This window comes from Anarhichas minor, unplaced genomic scaffold, assembly GCF_050575085.1.
Source record: "Anarhichas minor isolate MPS153535 unplaced genomic scaffold, ASM5057508v1 ptg000062l, whole genome shotgun sequence".
Classification (NCBI taxonomy): Eukaryota; Metazoa; Chordata; class Actinopteri; order Perciformes; family Anarhichadidae; genus Anarhichas; species Anarhichas minor.
The window spans coordinates 8,413,117-8,432,042 of NW_027466508.1; the positions used below are offsets into that span (position 1 = coordinate 8,413,117).

General features: G+C 42.2%; 1 protein-coding gene across 3 annotated transcripts; it reads right to left on the reverse strand.

The window, feature by feature from the left end:
- Positions 1-5,081: 5,081 nt before the first annotated feature.
- tdrd3 (tudor domain containing 3) lies at positions 5,082-18,023 on the reverse strand. Of its 3 annotated transcripts, XM_076077795.1 has the most exons (14): positions 17,816-18,023; positions 16,946-17,030; positions 15,288-15,353; positions 14,397-14,557; positions 13,339-13,480; positions 13,127-13,198; positions 10,462-10,611; positions 9,872-10,024; positions 9,080-9,257; positions 8,339-8,464; positions 6,834-7,795; positions 6,438-6,563; positions 6,141-6,280; positions 5,082-5,380 (listed from the first exon to the last, which is right to left on the reverse strand). In XM_076077795.1, exons 1-13 carry the CDS (start codon positions 17,851-17,853, stop codon positions 6,164-6,166), a joined length of 2,376 nt encoding a protein of 791 aa, XP_075933910.1. In that variant the 5' UTR covers positions 17,854-18,023; the 3' UTR covers positions 5,082-5,380; positions 6,141-6,163. The 3 variants fall into 3 exon arrangements, with proteins under 3 accessions (XP_075933910.1, XP_075933909.1, XP_075933911.1); XM_076077794.1 differs by lacking the exon at positions 5,082-5,380 and having other exon boundaries at positions 5,509-6,280; positions 17,816-18,022; XM_076077796.1 differs by lacking the exon at positions 5,082-5,380 and having other exon boundaries at positions 6,176-6,314; positions 17,816-18,022.
- Between the last annotated feature and the right edge of the window lie 903 nt (positions 18,024-18,926).

The following is an 18,926-nucleotide window of genomic DNA, read 5'->3' on the forward strand; positions in this document are numbered from 1 at the left end:
AGAAATGATGTAAGAAAGGACACATTTATTAGGATCACAGGGTTCAGATGTCCCTGCCACAAAGGTACCGTGGTGGAGGGATGGAGGGTGAGGGGTCAGGTAAGCAGAAAGATAATGGCCAACAGCTGTGAATGGGGGATATGAGGAGAGGCAAGCAGGTGGGAAACGAAGGGGCAGAGCAAAGGCGATGGTAATGTGGGAAAGAGGGTTGTTCCCTCTCGGGGAGAGAAAAGCATTTCTCCTGTTACTGGAGGTGATCAGATTGCAGTAGAGAGGGGCCTGGAAAAAGGCAATGCTTCAAGAACAATAGTTTTTAACCATGCTAGCAGTTAGACTCTAGGGATGTCAGCCAGTCGGTGCACTCCTTTGATCCAACTATTGGAGGGATCGTCGTAACATTTTGTACAGACGTTCATGTTCCCCAGAGGATGAATCCTAATGACTTTGCTGATCCCCTCACTTTTCATTTAGCGCTACGATGAGGTTCACATCTTTGAGTCCAAAACCTCAACAACTATTGGATTGATTGGCATGACATTTGGTACAGAGGTTCATGTTCCCCAGAGGATGGTTCCTAACGAGCCTCACAAAATGAGTTGTGATCCCGTAGGTGATCCAGACTTTTCATCTAACGCTACATGCACACAGCACAACTGGACAGTCTGCACTGTAAAAACTGTGATTGGGCTTAATTAATATTTGATAAATAAAAAATGGTAACTTATACATAATAAAAAAGACTGTGTAGTTTTGATTTGAATTGAGTTGAATACAATTAATTTAGATTTGACTTTAATAATTTAGTTTTGTTTGAATAAAATCAGCTGTGAATCTCTCAGTAGAATTTATTTGTATTTCATCTGGAACGTAAAAGATGCAGAAATCTGATTAATTTTACTCATTGAGAGGTCTTTGATTTTAATCAGCTTACACAACCCACGGTATTTTGCACCACATGGACATCAATCAGCCACCATCAGGGACAGGGGGCTGCTGTTCTCCCAAAGGTAAGACATGTTTAACTATTATTAGGTAAAAAACAGTTTATAACCAAGTTGCTGCTGCAGTTGAACAAAGTTTTGCCCTCTTTAAGCTACGAAACATGCCAACTTTACTGCGCTGTAAATCATAATTAAGCTCGTGATTCAAAGTCAGTCTGCATTGTCTTTGACTCTACTAAAAACGTGGAAAGGACTGAAAAAGTGGTCGGCTCAATGTCAAAAGGTCATGTTATTGTTATTTCCCAAGCATACTTCATAAAGTGCTCTTTTAAGACACCAGCCAATTTCATTTGACCAATTATCCTGGTCTCAGCCCGAGCTTCCTTCCATCCCCAACATTAACAAGCTATTGTTAGCTAGCAAATATCCGAGCAAATAGGCCTCATTATATGAATGCACAAATGTATGAAAAGTGTACTCGCAGTAATTACGAGTTACATTCACTGCATTTAGTTTTCTCAAGTACAATTTGTACTTTCAAGTATCTTGCTGTTGAAAGCAGCATCATTTTCAGCTTTTGTACATTCTGTTCTCTGTAGGTTTTGTCTTGTTAACGTTCACTTTCATGTCTCTGTTCTCAGTACATGAGGCCACAGAAGGAGAGATGGAATTACCGCCCTACTTCAGTGCACAGTATGCTTTTAGACAGTGGTTGCAGCTCATGCTGACTGATTACACCGAGCTGCTTTTGTGAACGGAGGTCTTCAAATTATATAAAATGATGAACACTCATTCAATTTGAGGCTCTATAGCTGGTTTGATTATTTGTTTTTCAGATGCAGGATGAGTTTCACAGAATCACAACGATGCACCTTGAATCAAAGTTAATGTCCAAACTGGATGAATTCACTCCCAGGCTGCTGAACCTTCTCCCCTTCGAGAGCAGAACCTTGGGGCTATCCATACTTTGATCTACAGGAGGTAATGTTATCCTGTGATTCTCTATCAAGGGGTCTTGGACCCCCTGAGACCCCCCTTATTCTGCACACTGGCTAAACAAAAACTGAGTGCTACACAATATTTCTTTGCTGGGACCGATGACTTCTCTTGAAACCTTTGTAGTGAAATGTTTCATTAGGCTGGTTCCTAAGACAGCACATCAAGGATCTGTGATAGGGGTTTGTTTTACCGTAGAAGCCATATGTTTTCAAAAATTGTAGCTTTGACAAATTTTTGGTCAGAAGAGCTAAATAATGTTTACTTTTGACTTTCAGGCCACCAGCCATCCTCGCATCAACATGACAAGAGATGTTGTCTTCTGTGTTTGAGGAATCTACAGATCAAGTATTAAAAGATTATGTCAGTAGATCAAATCACAAAATACAATCATAACTACATTTCTAACAGTAATTATTGGCAAGCCACTGAGGTTTGTTGTGTCATTTGTTGCCTCTAATAGGCCCTTTCAACCAATCTGACGTAGCACGTGATGATGTGACGATGGTGTGACGTTTCTTTTAGCCACTTGTTAGCAAGTGGCTTTTTAAAGACACGTCAAAGCTTCAAAATTTAGAGGTATATTTACTACCATATTTTATAGCGTAGAACAAAATGTATCAAGCTTGTGTACAGACCTTATTTCAAAACCAATAAAAAGTATGCCAGTATTGCCTTCATGCAATGTACTATATCCCGATTGTACACAAACATTGTTTCTGTCTTTGTGTTCTTTTATCCCCTCTCTTCACTCTATTGTTGTATTTTGGCATTTTACACTGTGGATGTTGGATAAATATGTATAGACAAAAGAACTGAAATAAATGTTGCTGTACTTTTTATGCATGGTGATCAAATTAATTAAACTGTGACACCAAGAAGTCATGATATTGAGTTGATTAGACTTTTTAAAAAATGATGGCAACAAAGTGACAATTAATATTATTGAATAGATTTAAAGTCTTGTGATACTGACTTAAACTTATATTTCAAATAATTAAGTGAGGTACATATAAATAAGAATAGCAATGTAAATGTGTTGAATTAAGCAAAAAAGTTGCTAAAATATGAGTTGATACAATTCATTTTATTAAGTGAATCCTAATCACGTTTATCCAGATATTTAGTAAGCTTATATTCATATCACTCAAATAATCAGTAAATATAAATCAATTTTCCTCAGAGACTTAGTAAATACAAATCAAGTTCACCCAGATATTGAGTAAATTAAAATTACTTTTGCTCAGGTCCTTAGTAAATATAAATCAGTTTTGCTTGAGAAATTGATTTGGATATACTTATTATTTATGTTTAAATTTAGTGAATTCATTCAATACTTTGTGATCTAATTTGTAGAACATAAAATCTATTTAATTATATTAAATGTCACTTTGTTGCCATAACATTTTTTAGGGTGTGGTATTTCAGTAACCATGGATGAAAAAAATGAATGTAGCTACAGATGAGCTAGCTTTGTAAGTAAATATCATCATAATCAAGGGGCAAAATGGCACACACTCATTTTCACACCCACAGCTCATTCTACAGTCACCAAATCCCTTTGGACTGTGGGAAGACCATCCTGGTCAGATTTGAATCTGTGACGTTCTTGCTGTGAGGTGACAGTGCTAACCACTGACCAATCCTGCCACCCTCTCATAATCCGATGTAAATGGGAATACGATTAATCCGAAACTGACAGCGGTAAAGCCTGTCAAGCCTAAACATTAAAAAGTGAGTTGCTGTCCCAATACATTCCACTCCCACTGTAAATCCTTTCATGTACAATCCAATCCTAATCGAAGATTGTTTGAATACTGTAAAAATGAGATCATATCTATCCAAAGAGGGTCAGTAACAGAAAAACATGGCGTGTTTACAGCTTCTTGATTTACTCTGATCACAGCATCAACAAGATTGCACAGACTGTGCAGTTACATAAACATGGAAAACACGATGTAATCTAATCTGTTTGCCAGCTTTCAGTCTTTCACTTTCTGTGGTCCAACACTTTCTTTATAGGGACCAAAACAGGAGGTCACACTGACATTACACTGACATTGGATCACTTACTCAGCGTTATCATGTGGCTTCATAAATATCATGACCCACATGGTGAATTTTTTTTTTTAAAACTGTTTTCGATTGGTTTTCCTCAGAAACCCACTTAAATGTTTCAATAAAGCTAATTTATGACAATACTAACAAGCCTATAACAAGCCCCCGTTTAATTCTTCTGTTACCTCAGCTTCTGTTCCTCTCCATAAAACAGTCACGTGAGGATTTTCTCTTTAAAAATAATCAGTTTACACTCGAGAACTGTGAAAATAAACTGACCCTACAATCCACAGCATCAAGATTTGCGCACATAATAACCAAACATTTATTGAGTCTAATGACTTCAGGGTCCACAGATGCTCTGCCCAATATGTCCATCCAGAAATTTCACCGGGTCAAGAGAAAAATATTGAATATGAAAGGATTATCAGATTGAAAATCAAGCCTTAAAGATTATCTGGCCAGCATTTCATGGTTCGTCCCCAAGAACCCTTTCATGAGCTTCACTTTCAGTGCCTCCCCAGCAGATAGGTTTCCATATTACCGGCTGTTAATTATTCATCTGTGCTCGTTTTGGCACCTCAGCTGGAAAATAAAGCAAATCCTTTTGGACCAATGATACAGAATAGCGCGGCGACCTCTCTGCTGAACTCGCGTGCATTGTCCATTTGTCTCCCACTGCTGGTGTGAGTGAAATTGGAGCCCGGGTGGAGATTACTTCTTGATGTGTAAAAGTTGTCTCTCGCGAAGCACAAGTCCATAGACGGGCAGCTCAGTGGTGTGTGTGCAATGCTGGAAGAGCTGGGAGAGCTGGGTACAGTCCCTTTTGTATTGTGCAAAATGATATCTCTGCAGTGTAACCGTCTCTATTACAGGGGGAAGAGATTGCCTTACCCTTTGGATTTGCTTCGCAGAACACAACAAATGAGCTTGAGCTGCTTGCTGTGGACTAATAGTACCTATGCTGTCCACAAGAGACATGAAAGAGGTAAACGATGGGACAAGAACTCGAATCTATTCCGTGATGAAGTCAAACTAACTGACAATCATAACTGTCATGAGATCAAACAAAACAAAACATTAAAATTTATTTATTCATTTTATTTTATTTTTTTTATATGTGACTTTTCAGATTTTTGCTTAGTAACTCTCTACTATTCTCTTGCTTTTCTCCTTAATTTCACTAAGATTGTTTTATTTTACTCTCGCTGTGTTTGATCGATTAATGCAATTATTTGATCTTATGTCTATATCTCCGTCACCTGAATGTATAAGTTCTGTAGCCTGTAGCCCTACAATGGGTAGGTGGGTCAGGAATGAGGTTTTAAATTTCCATCTGTAGTTGCATTCAAACGTGTGAATCCTCTTCCCTGGTGGGATAAAACCTGTGAACACCAATAAAACATATTTTTACAAAAAAAGAAAAAACAAGGACCCCCCCAGATGTTTCTGTCTTTGCTCTGGATTAGTCTCAGCGTATCAAATTCAAAATAAAACACACTTAAACAACATATTCGCTACATACCATAATCTTTTTTTATTTTAATGCATTCATTTAACTAAGCTTCACAACATGTACAGTAGATATGTCCTTAACAAAATCAACAGGTGCTCATGACAGTTTTTCATTATATATATATATATATATATGCGTTATGTCCAAGCCCTTTAAAAAGTCCTGTACGTCCTGGCTATGTGGATGATTACAAATTTAGGAAGCATTCTGGATTGTTGCAGAAAGTTGACAAAAACTCTGTCATGGGAGGATGTGGGACGAGCACACAGATGGGTGAAGAAAAAGAAAAATCAATACATCAAATTACAAAAAATGAACCAGGTTTGCATTTTGGACTCTTTTAAGATCACCTTGAGAAATACTTTTTACACAATGCGATGTACAAGCAGTAGCAGCCAAAGTTGAAATCATACAATTATTTAGAATCATTTTATTTTTTTTACATAAAAATGAGAGCATGAAATTTCTTTTTTCTTTTATTGTACAATTCAAGACTCCCACTACAATGAAGAGCAATGCTGTGAATAAAAAGCTGCCATATAAAAATAGGAAGATTCTTCACACAATGTTCGATGTCCAATTATTAATTGAAAAAAAAAAAAAAACACCACAGTTTCATATTTATTTACCTGCCAGTGTAAACGCAGACACATCAATCTCGTGCCCTAGGAGGCTGGTAATACTGCTGTGTGGGTCTGGTGCGTCTATGCTGTCCGTCTCCCCCACCGCGAAACTCTAATGAACTGTCGTAGTAGCCATCATCTTCCTCCTGCCATTGGACATTTGATAGGGTTGTGATGTTACTGTGGGTAATCAGATTAAGATGTCATTTCCTCCTCTCTCAACCCACTTGAATACAGTTTAATTAGTTGCTTCCACTTGGTAACGCATGAATGATGAATTCTATTATTAATATCTCGTCTTACCAAAACATCAGCAGAAAGGGGTTTGATGTTATGCAGCAGGACCTCTTCGCAGTTTCCGTAATCACTGAACACAACCACAGCCGTGGAGCCGGACGGATGCACAGCGTCTATCCTGGCATGGTAGAACTTCACGCACCACAGCAGACACACACAAAGAGAAACTTGTTTTAATACAAACATTTTCCACATGTCAAGACAAGAACAATGGCAGTTATACATGACGTGACAACAACAATTAACACAGCGAATGAGAGACAAATGAGTCACAACTCCACTTGTTTTGTTTTCTTCGTCACTTGACGTGTTAACTGCGTATGCGTTGAATTGGCTTTAATGTCAGTGTACATTCTCTGAGTAGACATACAGTAATTTGAATCATCAGCGATAATTACATACCTTGCCGTCTTCCCAGTACAGCGCCAGGCACTGGTCTCCAGGTTTCCAAGCTTGTTCCACAAAATGACTTCTCTCTGGTCCTCGAGGTCCTGGACCTTTGCCTTGTCCCGGCCTCCTTTTGGGTCCTGGGTTACTGGAGGCGTTTTTCTTGGGGGGGGGCGGCTCCCTGTAAGGGACACTCGGCGAGTTTGTTGGCTTGATCGGCCCAGTTCTTTTGTGCTCCATGTCTCCATTTTGGAAATGAGAGGGATCCCCTGTCGCCATTCGAAAGTCCCGCGATAACCCCACTTCTTGGGGTGTCCCTGATCTTCCTCCCCTCGGGTTAAAGTTTGGAGGCCCACCATCCCTTTGTCGGTCAAGGTGGTCCGAGTTTGGCCGGTCCGTCTTCCCCTTCCTCCTGCTGCTGCTGTTGGGTTCTTCAGTTCTGTCCGTACGCTTACTATTCCCTCTGCCATCGGGCTCGCCGCCTGCACAGTCAGTCGGTTTAGCCGTGGGTGCGTTGTCTCTAGCCCCTCTCCTGTTGGACGGCCCGGCCGTGTTCCTGCCGCCTCCGTCTCCATTTCTGGATCGTTGGTGGTGCGATGAGCCGAACTCCGTCTGCTGCTGAGGTTCTTTTGAATGTGGGAAAGTAGTGGAGAAGGATGAAGGGAAAATGGGCTCCTCTCTCGTCTCTCTCCTGTCATTCTGCAATCTGTCCGATGTGCCGCGCGACCATCTCTCCTGGCCCTTCCACTGCTGGGCTTGAGCTGACGTTTGGGAGGTCGTAGAGTCAGAGAGAGGCTCCTGGCCAGGTTTGGGAAAATCAAAGTCCCGGTGGAAGCGAGGTGGTCTGTCATTCCTTTGTTGCCGGTGGTCATTATGCGAGGAGAACTTGGTCTGAGATGCGTCTTTGGAGTAATAGTCGGAGTTGGAGAAATTGGCTTTACTCTCATGGTGTCTCTGAGGTCCATGGCTCTTTTGCTCTGAGAAAACAAAATAATAACAAAAAGCAGCGTTATCAAAAGCCACGGCAAAACAATAGGGGATAAATAATTCAAGGAACATTGACAAGACCACATTACAACGTGTCATTCAATGAAGATTAACTATCGAAAACACTCAACAAAAACATGAAGCCAATAGCTGTAAATAAATGAACAAAACATCATTAATGGAATCACCAAACCATATCATCCTTGGCCAAACACAATCGAGCATTAAAATACACATAACATATCACAGCACCGTTCTTCCACACCACACTGATCTCAGACATTAAGAGAACATGACTTCTGAATCAGAAGCAATCCGACCCGTCTGAATGCAAAGGTGACTCTGTCTATGATGGCGAAATGTTATTCATTTGTACATTCTTACTAGAGGTTGGTTTGAAAAACTATACCAACATTTAAACTCATAAAATATGTTCTTTCCTTAAATAAATCAAGTAAAGCGGTTAAAGTGTTCATGAACAAAGAGAGGTGAAAGAAGGTAGTTTACAATGAAACCTAGAACACGTCACTCACCATCGACGGAGAAAACTCCCATCTTGGATTCAAGAAAGTCAAAAAGAGTGCTTGGTCCGGACGGCCTTCCACCTGCTCCCTCCTCCTCATCTTCATTTCTGGACCTGCCTCTTCCTCTTCCTCTGGCTGAGAAGAACCCAAAGAACAAGATTATGTAGACCCAATTAAGAACAGTTCATCTATGATTCTGGATATTCCAGCCCTGAGTGTCTACATCTAAGGTTTATGTGACCCGGGTCTGGTTGTGTGCATCCGTGTGTGTCGCTGTTTCAAACCGGAAGAAACAAAACAAGAACACTTAAATCCCTTAAAGACGACATGATTTTGGAAAGGTTAATGTTCTGCAGCAGACTCAGAGGACCGATGTATGCAGCAACAATAAAAACAGTCTCTGCTCAGTTGTTTTCACCACCAGAAAAAAGGCAGTGTGACGGAATAAGTTTCAGCTTGATTTTCAGTGCTGAAACAAATATTACAGAAACGACCGCATCCATCTGAATCCTTACGTGTGCTTGGGAAAAATCGTCCGCAGCAAAGTTAAATGGACAAAAACAAGCAAAAACTGCCAATGTGGACCTTTAACTAGGCTGTGGGAGATTTCCACTGCATTTAAAAAAAATCATCCCCCCCCCCAATCTCACTCTGTAGGAACAAAAAGGTTTCAGGCTATGGAACATTTTTCTCAAGCCAATGCGGGCAGCTTCGTGTGTGTGTGTGTGTGTGTGTGATATTTGTATGAACCTCTGGGTGGGGGCTTGATGGATTCAGCTTCCACAGGAACGGGTCTGCTAGCAGAAGATCCAGTCAGTAGGCTGTTTAGTGCGACTTCAAGGTTGTTGTTGTTATCCATTAGAGCCTGCCGAGCATCCTCCCTGTCAAAGCCCATCTCCATGATGTCTCTCAGAGCACGCTCATCCACCTAAACAAAGGATAGAGAGGGTAGAGATAGATAGAGAGGGTATAGGGAGACGGGGAAAATACATGTGGATGGATAATGGTTGTCTAGTAAAAATAGACTTGGACGTGAAGTTCACTGTGAGCGAGAAAAACACCATCCACAAAAAAGCTCCTTCTGACGTGGGCCGTACATCGGATAGCACTTAGTTTAGGTCGGATTAGTGCATCCGAGTTACAAACCATCATGAACACATTACCAAGCCAAATGCTATATAATATCCTCTTCCATCCTATTTATGTGTTCAGCCCAATTGCTGGCTGAGTTCTGCCTAGAAACTGTCAGGTCACAACACAAAGCTAGACAAATGGACCGCCCCTTGATTGGAAAACGCGGCCAAGCCTCCCAATTCATTTAAGTTTCTACAAAATCATAATCGATGCCTCACCTAGTCCATGAGCCATGAAATAAAAGACGAAAGAAACCAAAGAGGAACGCAGGACGAGTTCCAACCTTTCAATTGCTTTGTTACAGTGGATGGAGGCTTCGGTAATGTAACGGTAGAGTCATAAATGGCTTTCATTACTAACTCAGAACAGACTTGTTTTAAAAGTTGTGGACGAAGTTTGTCTCCTCACCAGCTCTCGGTAGTTCCCATCTTGTCTGCTTTCCGGTCTTTCGACCCGGTCTTCCCGTCTCCTCTGCTGGTACGAGTCTCGGCCCCGAAAGGAGGAAGCGGCACTGGATAAATTACCGCCTGCATTTCCTCCACCCCCGAACGTCCTCGGAGCCTAACAAGGGAAAAGAGCGAGACGATCGATAACAGCTGCCGGGCTGGGCCAAACAATGAAGAACTACAAACTTTGGAGTTAACAATGTAATTAGGATTCTTAATTGGAAGAGTTGCTCAAATGTCAAAAGCAATCCAGGTTAAGATGAATGCCGATAAGGGGCACAATCAACAAGAGAAACAGCAATTAGTGGAGAAAGGGGTGGTCCTTAAACAAATGTTCAACGTATAGGAGGGTTAAAGGACGTTGACTCGGGATACTATTACAATTTGTTGCCTCAGACAATTATAGTGCAGTATAATAGATTGATAAGAGTCTATTAATACACAATATTTTGAGCGACAAAGCTTACAAATGTATACAATACTGCAGGAGCTCTGTGAAATAATCAGGTACCTTGAAGCAACATGATAGACTCATGATATGTGTTGGCATACCTCTTTGGTCTTGGCCACCTCAGCAATAGCTGCCGTCCGCTGCTTTTCGAACTCGTCATTCTCATCGGGACTCTTGGCTACAGTCTGAGACTGGAGGGTCTTCCTCTGGTCCAGATCCCTGCTGTCTACCTCATCCTTCCTCGCACACTTCTACAGGGAGCAAATAGAGAGAGTAAGAACGACCGCAATCATGTACGGTTCCTTAAGAAAAGAAACAAAGTCGCCTGCAGCGTTCAAGCTACACTCTTAAGATTTTGTTGTAGCAACCAACAGCAACCCAACTCCCAAAGCGGCCTCCCAGCTCACGGTTAATGTTTTGAAACTCAACTGTGAACTCTATTATATTCCCAAGTGACTTGGGAAGAAACAAGATGGAAATGCAACGCTTTCTGCAGCTGTTTCTGTGACTGTGATGAGTCAGAGAAGTGACCGACGGATTGGAACATCAATCTGCTGCAAAGCTGATGATTTTGTCAACAGAACAAACTAATAATCTAATTTAACGCTCCTCAGCCAGCAGGTGAATTTCATGCGGATACAGCAGACTGACTGATTGACCGGCGGTAAATTCCCGCTTTGAGAAGTGCCATTACACACACACGACCATCCACAATGTTCACCTTCATTAAACCACGTGCAAATGACACCAGGCTGTTACAAAAACGCACACACACACGCACGCACGCACGCACGCACGCACGCACACACGCGCATCAGACAGGTGCGTTATGACTCCATATTCTGCCTGTTTACACGAGAGCCATCAGATTACCGAAGCTCATTACTCCTGTGCGTCACAGCCTGCCTTCAAACTTCAAAAATAATTCAGTGGTTAGCGTTTCATCATTGAAGTGCACTACGGTGCTGTATCGCGTTGCAAAGATACGATGGGACTATTCACAACGTGAGATGCGGTGAGTGGAAGGAGTGTTGGACTGATGTTGGTCATCTAGACGGCTTCATTTGTATTTGTTTTTGTAATTAACGGTTAAAAATGTGCGGTGCTGTGCGCTCGCATTGTGCCGCTCGGACATTTTCTGTATTTGTCTGTTCGTTGAGCTGCTGCCGTCGTGCGTCACTGTGATTGGCGCAGCTGTTTAAAGTTCAACATTGCACCGCTGCACCGACATGCACCAAGACAGCAGGTGCTGTTGGAGACGTCCACACAGTCCGACCACCTGGCTCATGCTGTTGCGCTCGCGTGATTGATATAGGGCTCATTATCCTAATTACTCCTGGTGGCACCTCGCTATGCAGATGGGATTCATTTGCCCAGGTTCTGAGATCTCCACCACTGATATTACAATTCGTTGGGATTGTATTTGTGGTCATAAAAGCTTTGAAAATATCTCGTTTCAAAAAACAATGTCCCGCTTACTCTGGATAATTCACAGGCCTCGCTGTCGAGACTTTTTTTCTTTATATATTTAGTAGAAAAGAGTTCCCAAAGATAAATGTATGTGAGCTCTGCAGATAAGCCAGGCTTAAGCCAGGCTTAACCAAGGCACTGGCACAGGGCAGATACAACCCAACCTATCCGCATGCCTCGATATCTAAGTGGTAATTGATGTAAACATGACGACTAAAACGCGCATGCTACTTTCTTTCAATGTTCTGAAGTGGACCTAACACTTCACTGATAGAAAATGTCATGGACTCGTCTTCAGATGAGCTGAAAGAAAATGCGAGCACATATTTGAAGAGACTCTGCTTCAGAGCGCCAATTTACCTTGAGATAAGATATTATTTACAACCCTCAGCTTACATCCAATCAGCACTGAGCCCCGGAGTGACCCAGCATTACAAACACATTTACACTGAAAATCTAGAGAACGGTTAATGATAATTTCCAAAATGCTCCTCATCCAACTTCACAAAGCTTCGGCAAATCTGGAGAGAGGAGTGGGTGAAAATCCCCAAAAGCCGAGTGTCAAGCTGATCCGGATGTATCCCGCTCCGGAGCGGGGATTCTCGCCAAGGGAGCATCGACTCAGGCTCAGTAGTTTTCAGAAGGAGAAATGATGCGGCGATGTGCAAAACCGCAAAACGTGGAGGAATTAAAGGGCGGTTCAATAGCTTCCCAGTGCACTGGGAATTGAGCATCGGTTATTCTTTTCAAATCTCAAACTGTGTGTAAATATGTTTGACAACGTGATGCAAGTAGATTTCTGATGGTGCAATTGAGAGGCCGGCCTATCTCTCCTCACTGCTCTCAACTCTGTACAAACGCAACGCGTAACGCCACGGATATATTGAGAAGGTGATAACTGTTCATTGCACAGTTTGCAATACGTGTGTGTGTGTGTGTGTGTGTGTGTGTAAGACAACCAAGCAGAATACAAATTCAGTGATGCATTTTAAAGATTCATGAAGACTCTCGCAATTATTAAGATCAGAGAGAACATTTACAAGAAAAGGGGAGACATCAAGGCCCACTCCTGGAGCCGGGCCTTTGTCTGGACCCTCAGACACAATTGTGAGGTTATTGTTATTCAACAGCACCTCTCACTTCTAGTAAGCCACTGCTGAAATCTCATTTCCATAAACGTTTGCTATTTTATGATGATGCTTCTAGTTTATTGTTTTCATCTGGTGTTGATGTCAGAGAAGCACTTTGTAACTTTATTTTGAAAAGCGAACTGTCGGGAGCTAATATTACCCTTACCTGACCAAATGGCACAAAGGGAGGAGGTCCGCCTTCGGCTCCAATGTTACTCCTGCTGTGTTTGGCCAGACTCTGCAGGTTGAACAGTAAAGGGAGATCATTCTTAAGAATTCTCAGTCCTAGCAAGAGAAATCACGGACTGGAGGTGGCCTTTAATGCAGACTCAAAATCATAACCAACACATGAATGCAATATCAAAACTCGACCCTCACCCTTTGTAGTTCCCATTTCTCCACCATGTGATCAACCTCTCCTCCGAGGACGGAGATTTTTGAGTCATCGAGCAGCAAAAGACCATTTTTAACCTGGACCGTACCAAGGAGCTTCACCTTTGTTCCAGGGGGGGTGTTCAGACTGAAAAACAAAACAAAAAACAATAAAAACGAACAGTATGTGTGAAAGGATGCTTCAAATATTAACCGACTGTTAGATGTAGAACTAAGAACGGAGTCTACCAGGCCCCACACCCCGTTGACTTTACCCATACCACTTTACAAATGACATGGAGTAGTGCCGCCAGGGGATGGGTGGCGAGGCTATTAGTAATCCCAGCTGCTCACCCATCCTCATGCTAAATTAAAACCCCTCTATCTCATCAGGCCTGATAAGGCCTCTGCCTCTCTCATTAAGAAAGCACAAGGACTTAGAGGGATTTCCAGCCATTGACGCCGGATGCAAAAGCAAACAATTAGGGATTTCACTCCAAACCTCTGGGATGGATGCTGTTCTCATGATAGCAGCCAGTGCACAAGTGGGGCTCTGGCTCGCCTCGATTCAATCAAATACAAGCGCATGCACACACAGTATTCCCCCTCTAATCAACGTCGCTCCTCAGTGCTCAATTGTCATCCCTCTCTATCGCTCGTCTCGCACATTCAGCGGGGTCCTGTAATCCATCGCGTCCTCCTTTGTCGCTCGCTTACGGCCTCACGCGCACTAAAGCGGACACTTTCATAAGCGACACTAACCGCCGCCGTTGCCAGACGCTCATAAAGAGGGGATTTGTTCTGTAACGCTCCTCTCTTCCCGTCGTGAAAGGCAAGGCCCACACTCTGACCACTCCACCTGTACCAGCCTGGCTAGTCGCCATGGCAGCCGTCACCAGGGCCACCGTTGCTGGGATGGAGATTTAATTAACGCCGGGGAATTGTTAAGATAGCTGCCGCCACGTGGGAATTGCAGATAACGGGAAAATTGCAATTACAATACACTAAATGCCACTATTTGCATATTTCCCATGTTGCTAAATAGAGCACTGCTGTTTGGGTACCTGATCTCAGACAGGTGTTGGAACTCCAATCCGACACAGGTGGTATGCCCATCCGTCATTTGAAGGCGCAGCATCCGCGGCGCGCCCTGGGACTCCTCGCGGTCTTTAGGAGCCGAGACATTCCTCACCTTCTGCACCTGAAGAACACACGGACCTTCCAACTGGCCGAGTGCAAGAGACAAAAAAAACAGACAGGTGGCTTGAGAGGGACATCAGCAGCATGTGGGGGGGGGGGGGGGGATTGCAACAGCAAAATACGAGCAAATGCTCTTTTGAGTGCTTAGAAAATTATTTCTAAGGCAAAATCAAAATGACTCCTATTCAGCACACCTTTGTCAGCACAGGTTTCATTATTTCTCCAAACTGCTTCATGACTAACAGCGTCCATTTCATTCAAAACCATTGAATCCAACCTCTCAAAGACGGATTTCTAGCTCTGTGGAAAGGAACGTGTACCATCTGTAAATGCACTCTACAAGCTACACTGCAATCTGTAGTTTAATGTAAGCATAGATGTTCAGATTCATTAATCTATTACATATAATTAATTACGTTAGACTTCGTGTACACTGTGCCAAGCAGCTCTGGTCGCTGAAGGGAGCGGAGGTTAAAAAACGTGATTTCATCCTTGCGACAATATTTGGAACATCTTTTCTTTACAGTTGCACAACTCCAGTTTCACAGGACAAGAGACGGTGCTCTGCTCCTTGTTTTGTCGGTGTTTTGGGGCCATCTAGTGGCACACATGAAAACCGCATTTCAGCTGAACACTTTGAGCCTGCACTGACTTTCAGCCCTAACGAAAAACCAGTAACCGTAGCGCATCATTTCCCACTGAGTATCACAACTATAGCGTTGAAAGGGCCGTGTCATCATTTCTGTGCAACTCACCTTCTCAGTTCTTCCACTATTGATATCAGACGGTAGACATTTTTCCCCAATAGGCCTGAGGTCGCTCTGCAAAAAAGAATAAGAAGAAGATACTGCTCAATTAAAAATAAATAACAAATAATGAAGAGAAATAATGCTATAGAGTTCCAAATATGTGTTTACCTCCACTGTGTTGTGCCTCAAAATAAAAAGAATCTGCCCAAATATATTAATCTGCATGTTAGGGAGGGGCCCTTTACATCATACCCTCAGTCCCAGAAATGGACATGATGGAGCCAATGTGAAGCACACAAGTCATTGCAGTTGTTGCAGTACAAATTAAATGGCGTCATTTCTTTGTAACTAACTTTATGATAAACTGTTTACCAATTTTCTCCACACTGCAAAACTCTGTCAGATATCTGTCTTCTGCATCAAGGCACCTATTCCTTTATGCAATCCTGTTTCAGTGCAGCTGACCATATCTCTAACAGCAGGTCTTTTATTTCCCCAGGTAACATAAAAAAACTAATTGCTTCTTCATATCGATGTCTCAATAAATTTCTCTGAACACAGTTACGATACAATTATTTGAAAAGGCTGCATCTCGGCTTAGCAACAACTGCTTCCCAATTAATCTTAGAATCTAGTTTCCCTAGAAGGAAAGACTTCACTTCAAAGCTCCAGCCCACAGCTGCTAAATGTTGGTTGCAGTAAGAAGTCAAAGTGCAGTCCGAGATCTTTTTTGGCAGCCCTCCTGGCCAAAACTTAAAAGGTCAAGGCTTCTGCAGTAAATTCAACTAGTGCGTGTTCTGGACTTGTCTGCTACTGCGGAGCAGGGAAGGAGCGTCACTGCCCGTCTGACACAAACAGCATTCTCAGTTCTACGACTGCCTGTGGTTCCTATTTGCTTATTTCCACTTTTGTGTTTATGGATTGTCCAGTGTGTTGTCTACATTGGCTTTCTTTTTGATTTTAAAACATTTTTTATTATTACTATCATCATCATTGGGGGCGGCCGTGGCTCAATGGGTAGAGAGGGTTGTCCGGTAACCGTCAAGGTCTGCGGTTCGATCCTTGGCTGCTACCTGTGCCGAAGTGTCCCTGAGCAAGACACTGAACCCCTAAACTGCTCTGCGGGCGCTTCTCAGCAGCCCACTGCTCCCAATAAGCTAGGGATGTAACCCAATGCAGAAGTTAAATTTCATGTATATGACAATAAACCTAACCTATTATTATGTTGTCTCTCCATGCCTCGTATTAATTTCATATTTCATGTTGTAGATGTAGAGAAAGGACATCGTTTAATGCGAAGGTGCAAGATAATCTTTAGAGCCGGGGGGGACTGAAGATGGAAAGAGCCGACGCTGGGTCCGCCAATAGTGGGACATACATAATTAACAATAGGCACATTATGCTTTTCACACAAATCCACTTACACCAGTTAATACATCACACTGAACGTTTAACGGCCAGTTGAAAATTGTGTGTCTGTCGCTTTGTCTGTTTCATTAGCATGTATGTCGGCATACCCCTACTGAAGTACCACAACACTTAATAAACCTATTTCCCCAAAACTGCTTACAGTGCAAACCCGTTGCTGAACAGTGTCTGCATACGGCAACATAAATACAGAGCAGACTAAATGGACATGCAAATCTCGCAGGAGGAAAACTTACGTCAAGTGCAATACGAATAATGTCATTGTGTGTTATTTTCTCAGCAGATCCTTTCAGCTCTGCTATGCCTTCATCACTGAGGTACCTGCAAGATGGCAGACAAGGTGGAGAGGAAAGATGGTGAAGATGGCAGAGGTTTTAAATAGGAGAAGGTGGGCATGCCTTTGATTCTAATCACAAGAAATATGCAAGGTATATGTAAATAAGTCATGTACAATTCTTATGTGTTTTAACAATATCAAGATTGTGATGTAAATGTGTTACACCGCGTGGTAAGAGTCAACTATGAGATCATTATTTATTTGTTTTAAAGCCTCAGCATCTTAGGTCAGATTGCGTGATTTGCCAAAAACCACAACCTCGGAAGCATCGCAAAAAAATGTCTCTAAATGTGGAAGGCACATGTTATACTGAGTTGGATTCATTTTATTAACTCGAATAAATACTGTTACCAATCCAGGAATGAGTGGGATTATTCCATTCATAAAAATACAAAAATCAGAACTGGGTTTAAATGTAGCGGCTCTCTGACCGCCCCTGCGAGTAACGTTATTACAGCACACCAGTCAACACGAACTGTAACGTCCAGTCTGCGTTATGCTAGCGGCATGCTAACTGTGTATTAGCTGTAGCCGTCGTTGCTAGGTTAACGCTGTTCGTGTGGCTAGCTCCGAGTTAGTTCACACTGATGTTCGCCTCAGCAGAACGAATAACGTCACCACGATCCTAAAGGGGTCGCATGCACCAAGGAAACCGTCGCGTTCTGATGTAACCATGCGTCCAGGCTAATGAATAGTGTTGTAAGCCTTCACCGATCTGGCACCTGAGTGAGTTGGTTAGCTCACTGACATTAGCTACCAGGGTACCTACCAGCCCTCTTTGGTCAAAGAAGCGGCCAAATCAGTCATTTTTCATCCACACTGTAGATGTGTAAGTAACGACACCAACACGTTTGAATTGAGCACGCTCCAATAACGACTATCTGTTTTGGTAATGCATCTTCTCCTTCTAACAATGATAACGCTCGCTAATGTGACTATTGAACCACTCGCTCCACGTAACATGCGTCACCAGCCGAGACGCGTCTACGGAGTGCCGAGAGGGTCAAACTAAATTCCAATACCATTATTCTTCTCTTATGGCTATTTTAGATTTTTGCCGTGGGAAAGGATGTCTGGCATCCATCGGTAAAGGACAACATTTCACTGGACTCATATCTTCAACTCATGGCGAATTCAGTGAGTTAGTGAACTGTCCTTATAAGATGCTGTTGAATAGAAGAATAGAATAGAAATATACTTTATTCATCTCCAAGGGGAAATTTGTCTGTGGCAGCAGCAAACAAGGTTACATAATAAAATAAAAATATTAAGTGTGGAAAATGCACAATATATACAATATAATAAAATAACAGAGCAAGACCTATTACATTTAAGAAAATAAAGTAAATAAAAATGCACAGTATGTACATTAAATAGAATCGTATTAAATTAACTAAGTAGAAAAAAATAAACAAAACAGTAGTGCACAAGATCACTAACAGCAGCAACAACAGTGTAGCAGTGTTATAGTCTTGTGTTTGATTTGGCCAGAGGTGATATATTATAGAGTCTAATGGCAGAGGGCAGGAATGTTCTCCTGTATCGGTCCTTGTGACAGCGGAGCTGAATCAGTCTATTGGAGAAAGTGCTCCGCTGTCCCTGCAGTAGGTGGTGGAGAGGGTGGTCCGGGTTATCCAATATGGATAATAGTTTCTTCAGTGTCGCAGTTGCATCTATGGTATAGTTTACATTTTATACCCCAATTTTGTTCTCGGTGTTCACCCCTAGTTTTTCGGCTGAATTGGGTAATACCTGCCCCGGATTAGTTATAAATCAAATAAAACCCTGGATTCTAATATAGTGATACAATTTTAATTGTAACCACAAGATGGCAGTATATGCACACTGAAGTGTTTCACAGGATTTAAATACGCCCAGCA

Coding starts and splice junctions, on each gene's coding strand:
- tdrd3 (XM_076077795.1), bottom strand. CDS start 17,853: ATGACTGATTTGGCCGCTTCTTTGACCAAAGAGGGCTG. Junction 17,031..17,815: donor TCTTTGACCAAAGAGGGCTG/GTAGGTACCCTG, acceptor GCCATCTTGCAG/GTACCTCAGTGATGAAGGCA. Junction 15,354..16,945: donor TTATTCGTATTGCACTTGAC/GTAAGTTTTCCT, acceptor TCTTTTTTGCAG/AGCGACCTCAGGCCTATTGG.